Here is a 20102-nt window from a genome sequence, read left to right as displayed (position 1 = left end):
CCTGACAAAATTTGGATGCTCAATAAAAAGCCATAATTTTAGTATTTGGTAATTATAATAAATGTACAATGTGATAAATACCTCTCACACGTAAGGCTCATTTAATTTTTTTGTGTTATTTCTTAGGAAAGTCTCATAAATGGGATTACTTGGGTCAAATATTTTTTTTTAACTTGGGTATAAACATTTTTATGGCATATAGAGACACTGTCTCAAAACGCTTTTGAAAAGGTTTCCTTCAATTACACAGCTACTAACAATGGATTGCATCACTTATTGTATCAGATACATCTTATAGTCACCATAAGTATACCATAATGTGAAATATTTTTAATTGATTGTTTTAAATTTCTTTCTGTGCAGTCTGAACATTTTTCCTTTTTGATTTGTATGAGCGACAGCTCAGGACCACGTGGGTTGCGGACTGCACACGCGGACTACACATCCCAAGGTGCTCCGCGGTCTGCTGACAGGAAATCTCCGGAACATCTCCCGCCTCCACGCCGAGGCGAAGAGGTTCTATCCGGGGCTTTGGCGCTTCTCTTTCCTTTCGCGCCGGTTGCCGCTGCGGAGCGCGGCGGGTCCATGTGCGCAGTGAGCGGTGCTGTTCCTGGCTCAGAAGCACCCGAGCCTTGGGGTTTTAGCAAGTCCGCGCTGCGATGGACCCCAACACCATTATCGAGGCCCTGCGGGGCACCATGGATCCTGCCCTGCGTGAGGCCGCGGAGCGCCAGCTTAATGAAGTAAGGACGCCGGGCTGGCGGCAGCGGGCGGTCGGGCGGACGGTGGCAGGCCGATCCCTCCGGGCCTGGCTAGGGACGCGGACAGCGTCGCTTAGAGGCTCCACTGGGGAGGTGGGGCGGGGACCTGACGGCGAGTGCCACGCCGGGACGCCTCGGGCTGCTGCGGTGGTGGCGGCGGCCCAGACAGCCTTTGCGTCGGGTCCCGAGCTGGGCCTCTGGCTGCGGTCGAGGCACGAGGAACCGGCTGGGGCGAGGCGGGCGTGACGGGCTGGACACATGGCTGGGTCGGGTGGCCGGCCCGTCCTCTGCTCATTCCCCGGTCGTTCCTCACGCCCAGGAGGGGGCGAAACTCACTGGGAGGTTTTTCAGACGTTTCCGGGAGCCGTCTCGCCGGCGCCAGGTTTGGAGGGGCTCCTGGGAACGCAGAACTGTTCCTTTGGGAGCTGCGCCTGTCAACATGTCACTTCACTGGGCTGATCGGTGACCTGCCCAACTTTCTCCCTTAGGTTGACCGGCTACCGAAAGCTTTCCCCCGCCTCTTGAGCCGATTGAGGGTAGTGCGGGCGTCTGATTCACTCTACCTCCGGCGGCAGGGGAGGCAGGGCGATGTAGTGGAAAGTGTCAGGTGAAGTGCACCCTTCTAGGTAGAGCTGCAACACTTAACTTCTTGACTGACCTTGGACAAGGCGCGCCTTTTGATGCAGAGTTTTTTCCATTCATAAAATTAGGCCACAAGTGAGAGTGCTTGAAACTTGCCAAACTCCCTGTCAACTCGCAGCGGATGGTGTTCCTTTCCCCCATACTTTTTGGGGACCACTCCTTGGAAAACAGACTTAGATGGATATTTTATTGTTCTATCTTTAGTTTCATTCTTTGTTTTTAAATTTCATATATTTTATATATGTGTGTGTATGTATGTATATATTTATCCTCACTAGAGGATATATGTTTATTGATTTTAGAGAGGGAGGGAGGGAGAAAGAAACATGAGGGATTGATTGCCTTTCGTACTCACCGAACTAGGGATCAAATCCGTAACCTAGGTATGTGCCCTGATCGGAATGGAACTCTTAAAAAAATATGAACATTGACTTTAATAGAAGCTTCAGGAGTATTTCTAATTGAACATCTTCAGTGTACAATGCTGTTTTAGAGATCCTTGCCCTTAAGGGACTTCTATTTTAAGAAGAGCACCCACAGAGTTAGACAAATTAAGTCTAAAATTGTTTTTTTTTTAATTACATATATTTTTTTAATCCTCACCCGAGGACATGTTTTTTTATTGATTATTAGAAAGTGAAGAAGCGAGGATGCTGCAACCAATTGAGCCACCAGGCGAGGTCAAACTAAAATTATTTTACAAGTGAGACCAGCATTAGATCATACTGAGAGTGATACATACCCTAATTCTTAGGCTTAAAGTAACCTTGAATTACTTAGATTTCTTTTGGGTACAAAATAATGAGCTGAAACAAATTCCCAATTTGGACCACTAGTAAACCAAAGGTGGAGTTATGGATCACTTTATTTTATTAATATATTTTTACTGATTTCAGAGAGGAAGGGAGATGGAGAGAGATAGAAACATCAATGATACAAGTCATTGATTAGCTGCCTCCTGCACACTCCCTACTGGGGATGGAGCCTGCAACCTAGGCATGTGCCCTGACCAGGAATCAAACATGACCTCCTGGTTCATAGGCAACCACTGAGCCATACTGCAGGGGCTGGATCACTTTATTTTGATTTGTTTTGTGATAGGTTAAGATGAACATTTTGTTTATGATAATGTATTTATAAGCCTACACCAGTGATGGGCAACCTTTTGAGCTTGGTGTGTCAAACTTCGCCAAAAAACTGAGCATAATTCGGGTAGTGTGTCACTTTGAGGAAAAAACATTATTTCGCAAATGTTTCATCCTCAGGAGCAGCAAATGTTTCATCCTCGGCATGCGGCCGCTGAGCCGCGTGTCATCAGAAATGGCTATGCGTGTCAGTGCTGACACGCGTGTCACAGGTTCGCCATCACTGGCCTACACACACTAAAAGTTGTCATAGTTATATCTACCATGACCTTGCTCTAATAACATTATCTTAACATACTTGCATGTAATTTTTAATTTAATTTTTCTTTTTTTAAATATATTTTTATTGATTTCAGAGAGGAAGATAGAAACATCAGTGATAAGAGGGAATCATTGATTGGCTGCCTCCTGCATGCCCCCTTCTAGGGACTGAGCCCCCAACCCGGGCATGTGCCCTTGACCGGAATCAAACCCAGGACCCTTGAGTCCGCAGGCCGACACTACACTAAGCCAAACTGGCTAGGGCTAATTATTAATTTTAAAAAGTATTATTTGGAAGAAAAAGTTGGTTCCCTTGTAGAAAATTGGATAAATACTACTTCCTGCAAATTTGAAATTTATTTATACCTCAAACAGGTATTGAATGTCTAGTTCTATGTACTAATATCTTGTAATAGAGACCTGGGTTAAGTATTTTATAGCTAGTTTTTGGAAAATAAATAATCAAAGCTTTTTTTTTTTTTTTTTTTTTTAATTTAACTGCTAAGTTGCTGTTAGGGTTTTGGAATACTGTGGAACAGCCAATTCTGCTTATCTATTCTGTCAAAGAAAATTTGGTATCTGGCCTGCATTTCTGTGATAGTTAGCTATTTGTGTTTTGTACATTTCTTTCAGTTATTACGCCTAGATTTTCTAGAATTTTCCTAAGATAACTTCTCTCAGAATATTTATTCTCCTCTCCAATCTTCATTTTAATGAAGTGATTTCATTTGAATACTTTTTTGATTAATTTTCTGTGGCAGAACTTTGATTTAGGAAATAGATTCCAGATAAATCTTGAAGAAGCTTGACTAGTAAAAATGAGGAAGTCATATTTTATTTCTGGCAGGCTCTTCTTGCTGGGCTAAGATAGGATGAACCAATCATTCCATGATGTCTCAACTAAAGCTATATTTTGGTTCGTTTAGTTAAAAAAAAAAGATCATTGACATTTGAATGAATCTCTTCAGCTAAGTGAAGTAATCACTAACTAAAAATTATAAATGTTATCAAAGTATTATAGTGCAAATAGTTATTTTTAAAAAGTGCTCCTGCCTCAGAAAGATTGCACTTCATGATTCCATCTGCTTGGAGCCCCTATTACTCAGTTATCTCCTAGACTGGTTCTCTCAATTCTCTTTATCACTGTTCAACTGTCTCCATATCACTAAAGAGTTCCCAGACTACCATACTCCCTATCTTCCTTCGCCTGCTTATTTTCTCTATAGCACTGATTTATCATATATCATAAAATTTTTTTAGTTTCATGAGGTCTGAAATTTTTATTTTGTTACTGCAGTTCTTTGTTAATGTTAAGCTTTATTGACTTATTATAATAACAACATAGGCTTTAGTATGTTAACCACCTCTACAGAAAGGATTTTTGAGATATTTATTTATTTATTTTATATTACATATAGATTAAATTAAGAAAGCCATTAGACTGTTAGAGGCCACAGTAAGGATTGTTTGGTAGATATTTTTAAGATATTTAGTATTCCCCACTGACTTACTCTACAGTATGTTATGAAATTTTTTTGAGCTGCTATTATAATTATAACAAACTTGGCCTCAAAGATTGGAGAAAATCATTTGTACAAATAGTATTGTAAATATAATTAAAAACCACCTTATCTTTAAAAATAAAACCTGAAGAATTCTATACTAGTTGGGATTCTGGGAAAGCTATTTAATCTCAAAGTGTCGTTTTCCCAGTTTATGAAATGAAAGAAGTTATAGTATGTATGCCATTGTGTTATGTGAGTTGAGTGAGATGATGGCATGTAAAAAATTGCAGAAAGTGTTTGGCATTTACTAAGTTCTCCAGATTATTTGAACTGCCAGTTGATTAACCAATCCAACATATCATACATTTTATTTCCTATTTAACTCTTAACTAAGTAATACACCTCATTGGAAAATCATCAGCACTAATCTCAAAAGAACACAAGTACATGTTCTTTGGACACTGAGATCACTAAGTAGCTAGCATTACTGTAACATGAAAATTGGCACAATTATAAGCACAGTGTCCTGGCACATACATTATAGTCTCTCAGTAAATATTTCTCTTGCATTCAGCAAATAAGAACTTGAATAATAGTCAGAAATGTTAAGAGCACTCATCTTTGAATCTTTAAAGTAGATTTGTGTTACAGGAACCTGTCACTTCTCACTTAAATTCTATACTTTGAGGGCAACCTGCTTGGGTCCCCTCCCTGTAGGGAGCTTTTCTGTAATAAAATTTTGCTTTCGCTCAAAAAAAACACACAGAAAACCTACACTTTGAGATTAATTGATTTCTATATACCTAGAAGTGCAACATTATAAACTTGTTTTGTTTAGGTAATCTAAAATATGACATTTGATACTCATTCAGCATTGTTTATTATGTTCCAGAGACTATTTGCTCTGGGTGATAGAGAGACTCTTCTTTATGTACATACATACATACATACATACATACAGGCACTGAAAAACTTGGTTCTTCACTTATGAGACAGATGAAACATGTCTGAAGGTTTTTGACAGATTATTTTAATAGATAGCACTCTCTTTGCTCTCTTCCTCCCAGTGTTCTTTAGTGAAAGCCTTTCTAAGCCTTTACTCATGCTGCTCATCCCTCCTGTTAAGTTCTTATCACCCAAAACTGAAGTGTTTCCCATCCATAAGTCTGATGAATCTCATTTTAAATGCCATTTTCCCCCACTCTGATCTTTTGTGCTAGTGTAAACTAGAAATTTGTCTTTGTTTAAACATCTAATCTTATGTATTCTCCCTTATATTTTAATTTTACTTGAACTAATTTAATTTTATTTAAACTAGGCGATGGCTGTCGCTTCTACTATAAAGTTCATTGGTTTTTAAAAATTTATCTCCAGTAGGAATTAAATCTTTAGGTAAAAAAATAATTTTTTTAGACCCTGAAGTATTAGATGATAGTAGACATTCTACAAATAATTATTTCTGTTATTTAAAATATATTTGAGTGCCTGTCATGTGGCAAATACTGTCTTTGGTGTTGGTGATCCAATAATGTACATAAAGTCCTGGTTGTCATGTAGCTCACATTTGAACTGAAGTGTTTGTTTTTTTAAATATATTTTTATTGATTTCAGAGAGGAAGGAAGTGTGAGAGAGAGAAACATCAATGATGAGAGAGAATCATTGATTGGCTGCCTCCTGCATACCTCCCTCACCCCCAGGGATTGAGCCCGCAACCCAGGCATGTGCCCTTGACCGGAATAGGCTGACGCTCTATCCACTGAGCCAAACAGGCTAGGGCTGAACTGAAGTTTTTAAAAAATATATTTTTATTGATTTCAGAGAGGAAGGGAGAGGGAGAGATAGAAACATCAATGATGCTCTAGCTGGTTTGTCTCAGTGGTAGAGAGTCAGCCTGCAGACTGAAAGGTCCCAGGTTTGATTCCAGTCAAGGGCACATGCCCAGGTTTTGGGCTGATCCCCAGTAGGGGGCCTGCAGGAGGCAGCCAATCAGTGATTCTCTCTCATCATTGATGTTTCTATCTCTTTCATTTCCTCTCTGAAATTTTATATATATATATATATATATATATATATATATATATATATATATATATATATATATATATTAAAAAAAGAAAAGAAACATTAATGAGAGAATCATTGATTGGCTACCTCCTGCACACCCAACACTGGGGATCGAGCCCACAACCTGAGCATATTCCTTGACGGAATCAAACTGGACCTCCTGGTTCATAAGGCAACTCTCAATACTGAGCCACACCAGCTGGGCTGAACTGAAGTTTTAAATGTAATGTTAGGAAACAATTTTTTGAAATAATTATTTTGAATGACAATTTCCCGTCTGGTTCATTTAATAGCAATGTCTCTGTACTAAGTAAGCACTGAACTAAGTTGTAGATATAAAGAAATTCATGAGTCCTGCCTTTTTGGAGCTCCATAGTCAACACAGCCCTCATATGTGGTCAGGCTTATAATAGAGCTATGTATAAGTTTTAGATGAGGAAGATATTAAATTTGACTTTGGTTAGGCAGATATGATCTTAGCATCAATATTCTCTCATACTTGCAGCCAAGAAAAATGCCCTAAGTGGAATTAGAAGGCTTACCTAGGAGCCTTTTAAACCCTCTATTTCTAAGCTTAGTGTGCTAAAAAAAATGGTTATGTAGGCAGAAATGCTTCTTTTTTTTTTTCACATTCTTTATGTGAAAAAGTAAGTGGCTTAGCTTTGATTAGTTTCTTGGTATTTTATGTTTATTATTAAATTTATAAACTACCCTGAGTCACTTCTGGGATCTTCACAGATGGTGACTATTATTACTGTAAATTATATATTTTATTTATAAATGCTTAACTTGATTTTATTAAAGAATTTATGCATTGTTTAATGGGAATTTTAGGTCTGAAAAAGTGTATATAATTTTGAAGACAGTATGTAGTCTGAGCAGGTAACATTCTTTAATTAAGAATATTGCTAAGACACTAGCCAGGTGGCTCAGTGAGTTGGAGCATCCTCCTGTACACCAAAAGGTGGCAGGTTTGATTCCTGGTCAGGACACATATCCAGGTTGCGGGGTTTGATCCCTGGTTGGGAAGCAACCAATTGATGTTTCTCTCTCCCCTCCCTCTCTCTCTCTGTCTCTTTCTCTCTCAAAATCAATAAACATATCGTTGGGTGAAGATTTAAACAAGAAGAAGAAGAATGTTGCTAAGTAGATACTGTTTTGAATTTGGGAGAGAAAATGTCCCTGGATACTTTGGCTGTTGGCCTGGAAGTTATTCAATGACACAGCACATTAAAGTTCTAAAAGAAGAAAGCACTATATTAACATTTGTAAGAAAACAATTTTATTTTTCAGATATATTGTTGTATATATAATTTTACTTATTGTTTGTTCCTGTCAGAGGACATTAATGATAAGTTTGATTTAAAGTGGGATTTTCTTTTGGTCACTAAGTAATGTAAAAGTTTTTAAAAACTCTTTAGTTGGAAAGCATTTAAGTATCACTATTTAATGAAAGACAGGAGGACACAATAAAGAGCTTTAGTCTTGATTTACCACTATGATGATTTAACCTCACTGTCACATATTTCATCTAGGCAAGATAAAGTATTTGTCTTTATCAAATTCTTTAGTAAAACAGAAAGGTTAGAAATCCCCGCACTCTTGAAATTATCTGGTTGTATTTATTTTATGTAAATTCTGATGTCACAGTACCCTTAAAGCCCCTCTCTCTTCTACATTAAAGCCGCTCTCTCTCTTATACACGGGTGTTAAAGTATGTATAGTAGCTAATCGAAGGCCTGTTTGATTGCATTCCAATGGAGAGAAATAATTAAAAGTAATCGCTTCAAGAGTAAGCATTAAAAGAGGGACAGTCCTGGCCAGTGTGGCTCAGTCGGTTGGGCATTGTCCCGTGCACAGAGAGGTTGTTCTGCTGCCAGTTGAATTCTGGCCAGGGCACATGCCTGGGTTTTGGGCTCAATCCTCAGTAGGGGGCGTGCAGGAGGCAGCTGATCCATGTTTTAATATCACATTGATGTTTCTCTCCCTTCCTCTCTTTAAAATTCAATTAAAATATTTTTTTAAAAGATAGCGGCATTAGGTGTGCATTGGAAAATGTGGGTCTAGAAGGGAAACTGATATTGGAGAGAACACGATTTAATTTTTAAATCTGGTTTGATGTGCTGGTAATCATCCAGGAGAAAATGTCTGGTAGGTAGTTAGAAATGTGGGATTGAAGTTTAGGCGAGAAAGCATCAGTGGAAAATTAAATTTTTTTCTGCAGGTGAATTGAGAGAAAGGAAGTATGATCCAGAGATGTGGGGTGGACTAAAGGGCTACACTTTGGGCCATGCCCATTTTGGGGACTTTGAGAAACAAGAAAAAGGAGACTGGAGAATTGTGCATAAAAGTAGAAGAAAGCCAAAAAAGGAATTTTAAGTAAGAAGGTTGGTTGTGGGCAATTTAGTTTCCTTTTTCCTTAAATGAATTTCATAATTTTTCTGCCAGTAACCATGAATTACTTTAGTAATAAGTAAAAGGCTATTAGGGGGAGGAAAGGGTTGTTGATATTTCAAACTGAGAGAGGTTAAAGTAAAATGACTTTTGAGGGAGAAAGCTTTTAAAATATTGTAAACTTGGAAAAGCAAGTAACCCTGAATAGAATGCTTGCAAGGGAGTAGGGAAAAGATTGTAGGTTAAAAGGGTTGCAGGGTCAGGGGAGTGATTATGTGGATAGATGTGTTTTTCCATATGTTTTTTTCTTTTGTCAAGTGAGACTTTATTTGGGGAGGGGGAGCAGGAAAAGCTGTCTGGAGTAGTTTTTCAGGCCTATTATGGCCTGTTGTAACAATAGTTTCCTAACTGTAATGTTTTATAGTCACCTGGCCTAGAATTACATCCTTTATTCTGCTTCAAGACCTTCTCTTCCTATGGGCAACGGACCTAAATAGAATCTTTTCGAAAGAAGACAGAAGGAAGGCCAAGAGACACATGAAAACATGCTCAAAGTCACTAATTATCCGAGAGATGCAAATCAAAACGACAAGTGTTGGCGAGGATGTGGAGAAAAAGGAACACTGGTGCACTGCTGGTGGGAATGCAGACTGGTGCAGCCACTGTGGAGAACAGTATGGAGTTTCCTCAAAAAACTGAAAATGGAACTACCATTTAACCCAGTAATCCCACTCCTAGGAATATATCCTAAGAAACTAGAAACACCAATCTGAAAGGATATATGCACCCCTATGTTCATTGCAGCACAATTTACAATAGCTAAGATTTGGAAACAGCCTAGGTGCCCGTCAGCAAATGACTGGATCAGAAAACTATGGTACATCTACACAATGGAATACTATACTGCCATAAAAAAGAAGGAATTCTTACCATTTGCAGCAACCTGGATGTAATTAGAGAGCATTATGCTAAGTGAAAAAGCCAGTCAATGAAAGAAAAATACCACATGATCTCACTCATTTATGGATAATAAAGAACATTATAAACCGATGAACAAAAAGATAGATACAGAGACAGTAAAGCATCAAACAGACTGTCAAATTACAGCGGAAAGGTTAGGGAGAGGTGGGGGAGATAAGAGATCAACTGAAGGACTTGAATGCATGCATATAAGCATAACCAGTGGACGCAAAACGCTGGGGGGTGAGGGCATGTATGGGAGTGGGGGGGGGGGCAATGGTAAGATTGTACACATATAATACCTTAAATGGGAGGTTTAGTAGCTATAGCATGAGGGGAAAAAAAGACCTTCCTATAGCATAGATCTGATCATGTAAAAACTTTGCAAAAAAAGTTCACACTTATTAGATCTTGATGTGGGTATAATTTGCCTATTCATTTTTGCCTTTCACTATTCTCTTTCCTCCTCCTAATAACCTCTTTAACACAACCCATACTTCTTTTCCTTTTAAAAATCCTTCTGCCTGTTTCTGTGGGTTTAAGTCCTTTAGCGTCTAACTCAAAATTTTACCTGGTAGTCCAATTAGAATTTATTTCCCAACCTACCTTATAGTGAACTTTTATCTCTGTGGTGTCTTGCACTTAAGTACTAGTAAATGGAGTGGAGTTAAAAGAGATGGAGTTGGACCTAACTGGTTTGACTCAGTGGATAGAGTGTCGGCCTATGGACTGAAGGGTCCCAGGTTTGATTCCGGTCAAGGGCATGTACCTTGGTTGCGGGCACATCCCCAGGAGGGGGTGTGCAGGAGGCAGCTCATCCATGTTTCTCTCTCAGTTTCTCTCTCATTGATGTTTCTAACTCTCTATCTTTCTCCCTTCCTTTCCTCTGTAAAAAATCAATAAACCATATTAAAAATAAAATACTTAAAAAAAAAAGAGAGAGAGATGGAGTTGGAACCCTTGAAGAATTTTGATTAGATGAATTGAGGGTGAATGTTGAATTATCTGGGCTGATGATAAATAATGACAAGATGAGAAATTGTCTAGAAAGGTTTTTGTGTTATGATTAGTAGCTTTTAAGCTTGAGTATTGGTAGTTTTAGCTCTGTTTAATGATGTTTAATGGCCGATTTGTTTCTATAGTTCTGGGGTCTGTAATTAGTGCCAGCACTCAGAAGTTACATTTATACATTGACACAATATATTTATTGGAGCATTTTCTGAGGACTATATTAAAGTGTGCCAAGCAGTTGAGAATAATACCATAATTATTCAAATTTTAAAGAGTTTTGTGTGTGTGTGTGATATTGATGCAAGTGATATTTTGCTTATTTTTTTTAATTACCATAAAAATATAAAGATCTTTTAATATCCTATCTAATAAAGATGGAATATGCTAATTGACTGTCACTCCGTCACAAAGATGGCTGCACCCACAGCTGAGGCCAAGTTCCCATAAGGAGCCTTAACGAGCAATCAGCAGGGACCTGAGGCTACACCCTTCCCCGCCCCTGTGGGGCTTGACAGGGGACCTCAGGCCACGCCCCTCACCCTGGCGTCAGGCTAGGGGACCTCAGGCTGCACCCCCTACCCCAGTGCCAGGCCAGGGGACCTGAGGCCATGCCCCCACCTGGCGGGGCTTGACGGGGGACCTCAAGGTGTGCTTCCTGTCCTGGTGCTGGGCTAGGGGACCTCAGGCTACTCCCCCCCGCCCCAGCGCCAGGCTGGGGGACCTCAGACCGCACCCCCCGCCCGGCGGGGCTTGACAGGGGACTTCAGGCCGCGCCCCCCCCCCCCCCCCCCCCAACCCCGGCACCAGGCTGAGGGAACTCAGACCGCACCACCCGCCTGATGGGGCTTGACAGGGGACCTCAGGCCGGGCCCCTTACCCAGCGGGGCTTGATAGGGGACCTCAAGGTGCACCCCCAGTGCTGGGTCAGGGGAACTCAGGCCGTGCCCCCTGCCGATGGGGCTTGGTGGGGGACCTGAGGCTGCACACCCCCCCACCCCCCACACACACACACACACCTGGCAGGGCTTGACGGGGGACCTCAAGGCACGCCCCCCGCCCCAGTCTGAACTGGGGACCTCAGGCCACGCCCCCTGTCCAGGGGATCTGAGGCTACACCCCCTGCCCAGCAGGGCTTGACAAGGGTGGGACTGGTCGGGTCTGGATCTAGCCCAATGGTGGGGGGGGGGCGGCTGGGTCTGGGTCTCACGCAATTTTGAGGCGTATGTTGGTGGGCGGGGACTTGACTCTGGGTTCCGTGGTGTGCCCCAGACTCTGACAGGAGGAAGGATTTCATATACATTTTACTAATTTTCTTTCATCTCTGACACTTCTATTATAGAGAAAGGGCAAGTAGCAATATTAAATTATTTCCTCTAATTAATCACCTTTTAATGTGCACGCATTTCGTGCACTGGGCCATTAGTATGATAATAAATATAGTAGTTAATATGTGATAGAAATTCTTTTAAATATGTTATAGTTCGCTATACCCAATAATGCCAGAAAGTTGTTGATCATCCAGTGACTCGAAAAATGATTTTTCTAAATTTGAACATTTAATGTATGACTTATTTGATTTGTGTTTTATAATGGTCTTTTTATTTTTTAAGCTTTATTGAGGTATAATTTACATTCCATAATTTACCTGTTTTAAGTGTTGAAAATCAGTGATTTTAGTAGACTTACAACTATTAACCACAATCAAGTTTTGGAACATTTTCATTACCCCAATAATTACTTCTTCCAGTTTACACTTAATCTCTTATCCCAGCCCCAGTTACTATCTACTTTATGTCTCAATTTTCTTGGAAATCTGGTGTCTGATATTCAGTATTACATTAAGTACATTTGTTATCTTCTTGGGAGAATTACAAGACTTTCCTGCATTAGGGATTTCAACAGCATGGAAATGAGTATGTGACAGGTAAGTAGATGTCCCAGATTGAGTTTGCTAACTTGTGCCATTCTCGCTGACTGAAATAATCCTTTCTTTCTTAACCTTAGTCTATCTAAGCTCAGTTGTCTGAAAGAAATACTTTTTGTCAGTTTCACTTTTAAATTTATCCTGTATTTTGTTGTTGTTGTTGTTTTTAATATATTTTATTGATTTTTTTACAGAGAGGAAGGGAAAGGAATAGAGAGTTAGAAACATCGATGAGAGAGAAACATCGATCAGCTGCCTCCTGCACACCCCCTACTGGGGATGTGCCCGCAACCAAGGTACATGCCCTTGACTGGAATCGAACCTGGGACCCTTCAGTCTGCAGGCTGACGCTCTATTCACTGAGCCAAACCAGCTAGGGCTATTCTGTATTTTGAAGGCAAAGTGACAAAAACAAAATAATTAAATTATTAAATTATTTTCATAGTTTAGTTTTTAAAAAATAATTTTATTGAGTTCAGCCACATAAAATATCCAATTTAGTGGGTTTTAATATATTCAGAGTTATGCAGTCATCACCACAAACTTCAAAACTGTTTCCCCTATACCTCCTGTTTTGGGCTATTTTCTGTCTATATAGATTTGTCTTTTCTATACATTTCATATAAATGAAATCAGATGATATGTCTTGTGACTGGCTTCCTTCATATAGCATAATGGTTTTAAGGTTCATACATGTTGTTTCATGTATCAGTATCTCATTCTTCTTATTGCCAAATGATATTCCATTCTATACAAATGTATGCCATATTTTGCTTAATTATTCATCAGTTGATGAACATGTGGGTTGTTTCCATTTTGGGGCTATTATGAATAATACTGCTGTAAATGTTCAGGCAAAGGCAGTTCTGTTGAATTTTTTTTTTTAATGATGGGTAATTTACATGTAATACAAAGCTCAAAAATATATTCAGCTCTATCAATTTTTAGCTAGATAACCACCATCCAGATCAAGATACACACACACACACACACACACACACACACACACACACACACACACGAGGCCTGGTGCATGAAAATTCATGCACTGGAGGGGGAGTCCCTCAGGGGCAGGAGGCGACCCGGCAATCAGGGGAAGGCAGCACCCCCATCACACCTCTGCTGCTGCCACTGCCAGCAGTGCAAGCCTTGGCTGGCCCTGGGCGGCTAGGGGGCTGAGGGCAGTCCCACCTCACTGTGCACCTGCTGCCCCCCTCCCTGGCTGGTCTGAAAGGACTGGGGGACTCTGGCAGGGCTGAGGGGCCTGGGCACCACCATCTTGTGGCTATGGGCGCTGCCATCTTTGTCATGGCATATTCCCTCTTTATTAGATAGGATACACACACACACACATTCCGATATAATAAAAGGCTAATATGCAAATTGTCTCCTCCACCAGGAGTTTAACAGGGAGTTTGACCCGAAGTTCTACCAGGGGCTGGGGCGGCCCACGGCCCTTCTCCCCAGCTGGCCCCCACCCGTGCACGAATTCGTGCACCAGGCCTCTAGTATTAAAATAAAAAATAAAATGAAAAGAAAGACAAAGATGTGTGTGTGTGTGTGTGTGTGTGAGTGAGTGAGAGAGAGAGAGATATTTCTATTTCCTTTAGACTCTTACCAGTCAATACCTTTCCTCCTTCAGGTTACCATTATTCTGACTTCTGTTAGCTATAGATTAGATTTGTCTGTCACTGAACTTCATGTACATATAAGAGAATCCCATTGTACCCAGGGAGATTGGCTTCATAATATGTTTTTTGTTTTTGTTTTAGAACTGTATTGCTTGATTCTGTAGGTTGATTTTATTTTTTTAAGTTGTATAGTATTTTCTTCTATGGATTGTGCCACAGTTTGTTTATAAATTCACTTGTCAATGGACAGGTATTATTGTGGGCATAAGCACTTATTTCTCTTGGATACATAAAGTTGAAATTGCTTGGTTATAAAGTCCATGCTTGTTAGAAACTGCCAGTTTTGCAGTATGTTTGTACCATTTTATACATCTACCAACACTATGAGTTCCATTTTTTTTTTTACATCCTCATTAGCACTTTGGTGTATTGCATATATTGTTTTCAGGTAGGGCTTTCCTGTCCACTTGTATTAAATCTTTTGTAATTTGCTTGTATATATTTGCTTAATCTTTTTTTCTTTTTGGAGTGATTAACCCTTGCTCTGATGTTCCAGATGTTTTCATTTCCTTTTACATTGTTTACACTTATGGGGGAGGGGCATATGGCTCAGTTGGTGGCATGGTCCCTTACACCAAAGGCTTGTGGGTTCAATCCCTGGTCGGGGCATATATGGGAGGCAATGGATCGATGTTTCTCTCTCTCTCTCTCTCTCTCTCTCTCTCTCTCTCTCTCTCTCTCCCTCTCTCCCTCCCTCCCTCCCTCCCCTCCCCCACCCCGTCCTCTTAAAACAAAGTTTTACTTGATACTAAAACTCTTCTATGGCTTTCAGCTTTCATCATGATTAGGTTTTACCCACTAAGATGATAAAAATAGATACTATGGCCATGGCTGGGTAGCTCAATTGATTAGAGCATCGTCCCAATACACCAAGGTTGTGGGGTTTGATCTCCAGTTAGGGCACATACAAGAAGCAACCAATGAATGCATAAATAAGTAGAACAAGTCGATGTTTCTCTCTCTCTTCCTCTCTATCTAAAATCAATACATTTAAAAAAAGATAGATACCGTGGTTCCCTTTAATTACTCTTGCAGTTTTATTTTTTTATACTTAAACTTGACGTTAGAAATTGGTAGAGGTCCTTTGTTAATGTAGCACTTTGGAGTACCTGTTGTGCTGTAGGAAGATATGGTGAGTGGAATATGCTCACTTATGCGTAGCTATCCACCCAACAAAAACTGGTGGTTGTGGTCGTTTTGTTGTTTTAGCATGACTTCTAAGCATAAACCAATAACTTCATTGGAGGTTCCAATCATTGAAAGCAGTCTTTTTCAACTCAGAAGGAAAAATGCAAAATTGGGACCTCAAGAGAGTGTTGTATATACAAAACCATATATGTATGCTGTATTTTATGGGGATTTAAAGAGCTAAAGATTAATTTGGCAATATTTATGCTTTAGTACATACACTCTGAGAAAGATGAGATTCTACTGTATATGGATATAGAAACCACATTTGTTATGTTTTGATATTTGCTAAATGTTTTCCATATTTAAGACTTATATTTACTAGTCCAGCCGGCATGGTTCAGTGGTTGAGCGTCATCCTATGAACCAGGAGGTCATGGTTCGATTCTGGTCAGGGCACATGCCCAGGTTGCAGGCTTAGCCCCCAGTGGTGGCATGCAGGAGGCAACTGATTAATAATTCTCTCTCACCCTTGTTGTTTCTATCTCTCTCCCCCTCTCCATTCCTCTCTGCAATCAATAAAATATAATTTTTAAAAAATTAAAGAGGACTTAGATTTACTGAATTAACTTGCTCAAGAGTTAAAAATGTAGAAAGTGACATCACCTGTACAGGGTGGGATAAAAGTAGGCTTATAATTGTTTACATGGAAAATAATACAATAATTAATACATAATAATACAGGAATACACTGTTTCAGGTACTCACAAATGTAAATCTACTTTTGCCCCATCCTGTATTTATAGCGAAGACTATCTGATCTCAGCAGTCCATAATTTGATGCAACAGATAAGATATATTCTGTAATATAAGTGGCCTTAAAAGTGCCATAGTCATAATATGGATAGTAGTGTCCTTTGTGGGCTAATTGTCTACCCCTTAAATATAAATACCCTTTTTCACTCTACAATGCCCCTGGATGATCACAACTGCTTCCACGGCATTTTTTGTTTGTTTGTTAATTCATTCAATAATTTTAAAAAATATTTTAAATGCCAACCCTCATGAGGTACTGGGTAAACAAACAGAATAGTCCCTACTGTCACTGAAGCTTAAAGTCTAATTAATAGGAAAAGGGGGTATAAAGCCAGGACAAGGTTGGTGTTGATGGGAATGGAGAAAGTGGATATATTAATTATATAAGCATTTTGGGTATTGGGTTGATAGGGCCTGATGTATTGAAAAGGGAAGTATTAAAGATGACATTCAGGTTTCAGGCATGAATGACTGAGGATAGTGATGAGGTAGTGCAAGGAAAGAGTCACAGCTTTTAGGGGAAAAGATAGTTTGAACATAATAAATGTGAGCAACTTGGGAGAATGAAGATAGGGTATTATTAAATAGATCTGTTAGAATGATTTGGGCTGGATATAACATATTTGACATTTTGTTTAAAGATGGGTTGGATAAATCGCCTGGGAGTGGAAAAGACATCCAATGACTGAGTCCTGGCACCAGGTTCTAGCATTTATATATTAAACTAGAGGCCCGGTGCACGAAATTCGTACATGGGGGTCCCTCAGCCCAACCTGCACCCTCTACAATCCAGGAGCTCTCAGGGGATGTCTTACTGATGGCTTAGGCCCACTCCCCATGGTTCTCTGCTCTCTGCGGGGCCTGGGGGTTTCGCTGCAGCCATGGAGATGAAGCCCCCATGCCCTGCTGTCCGCTCTTTGCCTGCTGCTGCCATGCGCCATGCAAAGGAAGCCCCAATGCCCTGCAGTGTGCTCTGCCAGGCCTGGGGGCTTCGCCGACACAGACACACTAAGGAAGCCTCCATGCCCTGTTGTCCGGGCTCTGTCTGCGGGGCCTCAGGGTGTTACCGCCGCCACCTTGCTAAGGAAGCCCCCAAGCCCTGCTGTCTGGGCTCTGTCTGCCATGTCTGGGGACTTCCCTGCTGCCGCGCTAAGGAAGCTGCCATGCCCTGCTCTCCGGGCTCTGTTTGCTGGTCGGACAGGCCAGACGCTCCAGCAGCGCGGCTGAGGTGACTGGGCGCCGCCATCTTGTGGCTATGGGGCCGCCATTTTGTCGCGGAGTGATGGTTAATTTGCATATTACTCTTATTAGATAGGATAGAATGAGAAACTAGCAAAAGAGTCTGAGAAAGGGCCAGGAAAAGTGGTGTATGAATTGCATAGATTAAGGGTGTTTCAAGAAACTAATAGTCGTTTAACTGTGTTCAGATCTATTTATAGAGCACTGAAAGGGGCAAATACCTCCCCTTCATGCACTTAATTACTCCTGTTCAGATCTTGAATTTAAGCATTACTTCTCTGAATTAGGAGATTCTCCTTTTGATTCTTCCATTATGTCCTCGACTTCTTTATTGCAGTTACCTGTTTACCTTGTTTTTCTTCATTAAAGTCTTAAATTTCCATGAGGTCAGGGAGCCTCATTTGTTCTGTTCAAACCTATATTTACAGCTCCTGGCAATGGTGTCTTGCACCAAGAACACCTACATAAATAAATTTTGGCCCGACCAGCGTGGCTCAGTGGTTGAGTGTCGACCTATAAACCAGAAGGTCATGGTTTGATTCCTGGTCAGAGCACATGCCCAGATTGCCAGCTCAATCCCCAGTGTGGGGCATGCAGGAGGCAGCCAATCAGTGATGCTCTCTCATCATTGATGTTTCTATCTCCCAGTCTCTCTCTCTGAAATCAATAAAAACATGTGTTGTGTTTGTTTTTTTTAAAAAGAATAGCTCCTCTATAATCCCACTATCCCAGAGATAATTAGCATTTTCGATGTATTTTGTTTCTATATATGTTGCAATGCATATGCTTATAAAAGTATTTATTAAATTATTGTCATAGTTTGTATCCTACTTTTATTGAATGTTCAAAATATTGCTTTTTAATTTTTCTATTGAAATATAACATGCATATAGAAAAGTGATCAGTAGGATACAGTTGATTGATTTTTACAAACTGAACACACAACGTTTCTATGGAGAAATTATTACTGAATTGGGGAAATAGGTGTCACAGAATATTGATTTTGTGCTACTGATACCAGTGTAGGTTAAGAATGCTAACTGGGGTAAATGGGAAATGCAGTAGAATGCAGGCAAATGCAAACATCCCAAATGTTTTAGGAGTTAGGATATTAAATTTTTTTGAGTTATTATAGGTGAGTGACAGAAAATAAGGCTGGGACCAATTTACAGAGAGCCTTTTGTGACAGCCAAACCGTGAAATAGAATACTGAGAATATTTGTTTGCTGAAATTTAAAATGTATGTTTTTGTTTATAGGCACACAAGTCTCTGAATTTTGTTTCGACACTGCTTCAGATTACTATGTCAGAACAACTGGATTTACCTGTGAGACAAGCAGGCAAGTTTCCTGAATTATTTTCTTGAGTGTATGTAAATAACTTGTTTAAAAGGTTTACAGTTGAATAACAGAAATATCCTGGATGGCCCTTCAGTGATTTTCTTCCCTGAAAATCATTTTACCCATATGTGTTTACTACAAATGGCAGGTGCCTTGATATTTGGTGACAGAGTTTAATTTAAAGGAATGTAGTATTTCATTGGATTAGAAGAGAAGCGGGAAAGAGAAATTGATGGGGTTTATTAAGACTCTTTGCTGTCCTAGCTGGTTTGGCTCAGTGGGTAGAGCATCAGCCTGTGGACTAAATAAAGGGTTCCGGGTTTGATTCTGGTCAAGGACACCTTGGTTGCAGGCTCCATCCCCAACCAATTGATGTGTCTCTCTTACATTGTTATTTCTCTTTGTCTCTCCCCGTGCGTGCCCCCTCCCCCCGCTTCCAGTCTCTCTAAAAACACCAATGGAGAAAAAATCCTCAGGTGAGGATTAACAACAACACAAAAAGATTCTTTGTTTATGTGATTGTTCCTTATAGTTATTTGCTTTTACTGTTTAGTACAACATTTTAAAAAGTACTATTTCTTAGTTCAGATTTTAACGAGATATTGAGCAATTACTTCAGTATCAAAGTCTGAAAATGTGGCACACTACTTCTAATATCTGTTAGTCTGCAAAATAATGGACTTCATATGTTCATGTTTTATTTTTATTTACTTGAAGATATGTAAATTTCATAGGAAATATAAAATACTAATAATTTCATCATTCTAGAAAAACAATTTATAATTTATATTCTGGTGTTATTTTTTACCGTTACACCAATTTTGTTCTTTAAAAAAAACAAGGGTGCTCTTTTTCTTTCTTTAGTGCAGGGGTGGGAAACCTTTTTTCTGCCAAGGGCCATTTGGATATTTATAACATCATTCACACAGGCTATACAGAATTACCAACTTAAAAATTAGCCTGCTATATTTGGTCAAACATTTAATTAACTCACCGCAGGACCAGACCAAATGATTTCTCGGGCCTTATATGGCTCGATGGCCAGACATCCCACACCCCTGCTTAAGTGTATATTAAGCATTTGCCTTTTCTTTACATAATGTTAGTCTTTGCCCAGCCGGGCATGGCTCAGGGATTGAGCATCAACCTATGAACCAGGAGGTCACGGTTCGATTCCTGGTCAGGGCACATGCCCGGGTTGAGGGCTCGATCCCCAGTGT

General features: G+C 40.0%; 1 protein-coding gene across 1 annotated transcript in view; it reads left to right on the top strand.

Annotated features, from left to right (window-relative positions):
• Window positions 1-495: 495 nt before the first annotated feature.
• Window positions 496-20102, top strand: part of IPO7 (importin 7) — a 61609-nt gene continuing 42002 nt past the window's right edge. Inside the window, exons 1-2 of the mRNA XM_079787109.1 lie at window positions 496-743; window positions 18801-18882. Of these exons, the coding sequence (XP_079643235.1) occupies window positions 660-743; window positions 18801-18882 (166 nt within the window). The 5' untranslated portion in view covers window positions 496-659. The remainder of the gene's footprint in view (window positions 744-18800; window positions 18883-20102) is intronic.

This window comes from Cnephaeus nilssonii (genome assembly GCF_951640355.1).
Source record: "Cnephaeus nilssonii genome assembly, chromosome: 13".
NCBI classification, from domain to species: Eukaryota; Metazoa; Chordata; class Mammalia; order Chiroptera; family Vespertilionidae; genus Cnephaeus; species Cnephaeus nilssonii.
Note: the sequence above shows the minus strand (reverse complement) of the source record. Positions and strands in the feature narration are given on the sequence as shown.